The 4,209-nt window shown below is 46.4% G+C and overlaps 1 protein-coding gene across 1 annotated transcript; it reads left to right on the plus strand.

Moving 5' to 3' along the window:
- Window positions 1-1,244: 1,244 nt before the first annotated feature.
- LOC149281826 (ras-related protein Rab-14-like) lies at window positions 1,245-3,791 on the plus strand. The gene is made up of 7 exons (XM_089498931.1): window positions 1,245-1,296; window positions 1,471-1,524; window positions 2,008-2,185; window positions 2,838-2,904; window positions 3,094-3,181; window positions 3,389-3,419; window positions 3,614-3,791. Exons 1-7 carry the CDS (start codon window positions 1,245-1,247, stop codon window positions 3,789-3,791), a joined length of 648 nt encoding a protein of 215 aa, XP_089355057.1.
- The last annotated feature ends 418 nt before the right edge of the window (window positions 3,792-4,209 follow it).

Consider the following 4,209-nt stretch of genomic DNA (forward strand, 5'->3'; position numbering starts at 1 on the left):
CGGAGGGCATCAGACGGCTCCATGTTTTCGGGGCCTAATGTTGGTTATTATCGCCCAGCTAAATGGCTGATCCGCTACCTGCGCATGTCCAGCAGTCTCACCCGCCGGACCCTGACCGGTTATGCTCCGCTCTCGCATTAAGTATTCCTTTTATTAAACATTAACTCTGGACTCCGGAAGCCACGACTCCGGCGAGTGTCACTGCCGGCTCCCGAGTCATTGGCTATGGCGGTAGACGAGAGCCTCGCTTGGCTTGTGTGCCGGTTGCCCTTGCGTTTGTGCTGCCACGTTTGACTCCACTAGGCCACCATCCCTTTCCCTGCTCCATTGTACGGTCACACGATCCCCTGACACATACTTACACGAGGGGGCTTTATTACGGGACACCTCAAATCCCTATTGTGCCTCTCTTAAGTAGGTAATCGTACGGCCGTATCGTTTCTGCGCAGGGAGAGGAATAAAGTTTTGGCTTTATTTATTTTTATATACCGTATATATTACACACAGATAGTAGCAGTAGGGGCCGTGTGACCCTATAGGGAAGGCTCGTATAGAATGGGGGTTCCTTTCTGTGTATTTTAATCTTTTGCTTTTTCTTCCCGCAGAGTCACTCGCTTGGTGATCGTGAATCCCGTCCGTCGGCTGCTAATTTATAAGGTAATAAATACTCTTTACTTCTTCTTCTGCGCCGGCCAGGCGAGGAGGCTCGTTAACTCCTTCAGTCCGTGCCTAATATTGCTTTAACTGTTAAACTCTGAAGTCTGCTACTCCCAAGACGATCATCCAGCCGCGGGCTAGCAGAAGAAGTGCGGTTCTGGAGGGCCGGGGGAGGCTTTGTTGATGTATTTTGGACATTTTGTAAATAATAAAGTTTTTTGTTTAATTGAAAAAAAAAATTGTAACACCAGTGTACCAGATACCCTCTTTGCCCCCTTTTCTTTGACGTTATTTCACCCCGGCACCTGCTGTATCTTTTCTATGCCTGTCGTTTTTACAAAAATCTTTAAATAGCGGAAATAAAGCAGCCAATCATCATCAAGCAGGTTCTGGCCGCAAACGCCTTAACCGCCGACGTGCTGGACTGCACATATCTCCTGTAATTCTAGTGGGCCCTATATTACATTTGGCACTGTCAGGGTTAAGTCGTGCTTTTCTCCGTACGCATGTTTATGATCTGACTTCTTTGCAACCCAAAAAATGTGTTCCTCTAAATTAACCCCCCCTTCTTTCTTTTTAGAGCCAAAATGGCAACCGCACCTTACAACTACTCTTACATCTTTAAGTACATCATCATCGGTGAGTTTAGTTTCTCGTTTACAGCCCATGCGCGGGGTCGTGGGGTATCGTACCGAAGTGTTTGCCCTGTTTAATTGGGTATTGTATGCATTTACATACGTTCCTTATAACGTTACCGTTGAATCATGCGTGTGCTTTTCATGTTCCAGCTGACTTCTGTCTCCCTTTCCGCAGGTGACATGGGAGTGGGAAAGTCCTGCCTGCTGCACCAGTTTACAGAAAAGAAATGTAATTCTGCTTTTATTGTTAACCGGTGATCATGCGTCTGAGCGAGTTTTGGACTCGGAGGTCGAAGCCAGCCTTCCCGGAATCCTGTTTGGGTTTAGGGTCTTGTCCGCTAAGCTCTTTGCTGCAGGATTAGCCCCCCCCCCCCGATACATATGGATGTCTGCGTAGCTTTAATGGACGGAGTCCTTGTGCATCCAAGTGGGAGAATTCAGTGTACTTTGTGAAAGCAAATAAGCCAAGTAATAAAATCTTCTATGGTCAGGAAAAAAAAAAAAAGATCTCCATTGATCCATTAAAGGGCTGGAGCAGCCAATCGGCTAACACGTTCATTCATGTGTTATTTAGAGATAAGCCGTCACAGCACTCACTTTGAGCGTTCTGCGTAATATGATCTAAACGTGTTAGTTTGTTTAATTATTATTATTTTTTTGTATTTTAATGAAAGCAAGATATTAACCCATTCAATCTCTCTGCTTTTTCCAGTTATGGCAGATTGTCCTCACACAATCGGCGTTGAATTTGGCACTCGGATAATCGAAGTCAGCGGCCAAAAAATTAAACTGCAGATCTGGGACACGGCAGGACAGGAGAGGTTTAGAGCCGTGACCCGGAGCTATTATAGAGGTGCTGCTGGGGCCCTTATGGTTTACGACATAACTAGGTGAGCGGTGCCTATGTGTGACCAAACCGCATTGTTACGGGTCGTATACCGTTACTTACGGCCTGCAGATTGTACATTTGAGTCTACCTGATGTAGTATTTTCACAACATATCAGAGCCTCGGCACTCCCCCCTCCCCCGATTAGAGGATTGAGGTAGTCTGTCCCCCCGATGCGCACAGAGGCTCTGCCCTGCCGCAGAAATACTACATCAGGCCAGAACAATGCAGACGGATCCGAGGAGAAAGAGAAGCATATCTGCGCTTCTTACTCTACAGACCCCTCTACGTTATTCTGGCCTCTTGCAGGAGTACTTCTGCGACAGGGCGGAGCCTCCGTGCACCTCATGGGACAGCTTCTCCCCACTCCCCCAATCGCAGGAGAGGGTGTGCATGGAGGCTCCGCCTTGTGGAACCACCCCTGATTAGGATAATAAGCTGAGGGACCATGTCTAATAACTATCTTGCTGGCTATTAATGTCTGGCTCGTCCTTGACTTCTGCAGTATAGTCCTGGTTAAACCTCTTCCTCTGCGCCACCGTGAAGACTGTGCATGCGCAGAGAGGTCTGGCGCAGTCACTTCTAGTGTAAGCGCTGTTATTACTCTCTGATTTATTTCCCGAAGCCGTTGACACCGAAGTGTTTTTACTTGCAGGAGAAGCACGTACAACCATTTAAGCAGCTGGCTGACGGACGCGAGGAACCTCACCAATCCTAATACTGTAAGTCGCCCGCTTATCTGCTGCGGGTTCACGCCGTCTGCGTAAATACCAGCCAAAATGCTAATAATGATCCGAGCGCTGCTGCTGAGTTTGGGTTTATACGCGAGTTTAAGGGGATGCGCTGTTTTAGTGCATTACAATTTTTTTTTTTTGGTAACGAGGATTTCTAAGGAAATGTTTGTTCTTCAGGTCATCATTCTTATAGGAAACAAAGCCGACCTGGAAGCCCAGAGGGATGTTACATACGAAGAGGCCAAGCAGTTTGCTGAAGAGAACGGTATAATTATTTATTCAGACTCTTTTTAACACGTCCGTAACTTGGTGGTGTCCTTTAACGCTCTGCCCAGACGGCACAGATTGTGTGACCGAGCGTCTCCTTTGTAGTTGATCTCACGGGTTAGGGGTACAGAAATTGCTGATTATAAAGCAAGGCCACAGTTATATCCTAATCGTTAAGTGTTTTTTTATTTTTTTATTCTTGCAGGCCTGTTGTTCCTGGAAGCGAGCGCAAAGACGTAAGTATTAGGAGGATTCGTTGGCATGTTGATAGACGTGGCATTGATCATACAATACATGGTTAGAACTGCCCTTTTTCCTAATTATCATTAAGATTTAATCCAAATCTAGATTGAGTAGATTTGATTGAGGGCAAACAGATACAGAGTTCCCATAAACGCTTCTAAATACCTCGATCATGCCTCCTCCCCAGGGGTGAGAACGTCGAAGATGCTTTCCTAGAAGCCGCCAAGAAGATCTACCAAAATATCCAAGATGGCAGCCTGGACCTGAACGCGGCGGAATCCGGAGTACAACACAAACCCTCCGCTCCCCAAGGCGGGCGGCTATCCAACGAGCCCCAGCCGCAGAGAGAAGGCTGCGGATGCTAATGAAATCCTCCTCCTCCGGCGGCTGATTCTCACCTCCACCTGTCTGTCTGACGCAGTATTTTTTTTTTTTGTACTGCCCCCTCTATCTTCTCTCCATCCTGCTGGTCTCTATTAAAGGTGTGTTGGGGGGGGGGGGGACTCTGCTAAGACGACAGTTTAACACAATACTAAACTGCTCAATAACTAGATGTATCCAGGTTATCAAAGGCAAGTCGAGTAATAAACACAGAGAAAAAACCTTTCCTGCATGGTATTAACTGTAGAATTTTTTTTTTCTTCTTAATTGTCTTTGTGACGTCCGCAATCCATTGTTTAAAGATACGCACTGATGCTGGACTTTCGCTGCAGGGGCTGTCTTAAGACTTTTTTTTTTTTGTCGTAACTAAAACTTTCCTTATGTGACTTGTAAAGAAAAAAA

Source organism: Sceloporus occidentalis, unplaced genomic scaffold, assembly GCF_023333645.1.
Source record: "Sceloporus occidentalis isolate IW3139 unplaced genomic scaffold, rSceOcc1.0.p SCAF_127, whole genome shotgun sequence".
Taxonomy (NCBI): Eukaryota; Metazoa; Chordata; class Lepidosauria; order Squamata; family Phrynosomatidae; genus Sceloporus; species Sceloporus occidentalis.

Bases quoted from the DNA above. Each gene is read 5' to 3' on its own strand.
- LOC149281826 (XM_089498931.1), top strand. From the start codon at position 1,245: ATGGCAACCGCACCTTACAACTACTCTTACATCTTTAAGTACATCATC. The intron at 1,297-1,470 runs GTGAGTTTAGTT...CCCTTTCCGCAG, and splicing joins CTTTAAGTACATCATCATCG to GTGACATGGGAGTGGGAAAG. The intron at 2,905-3,093 runs GTAAGTCGCCCG...TTTGTTCTTCAG, and splicing joins ACCTCACCAATCCTAATACT to GTCATCATTCTTATAGGAAA.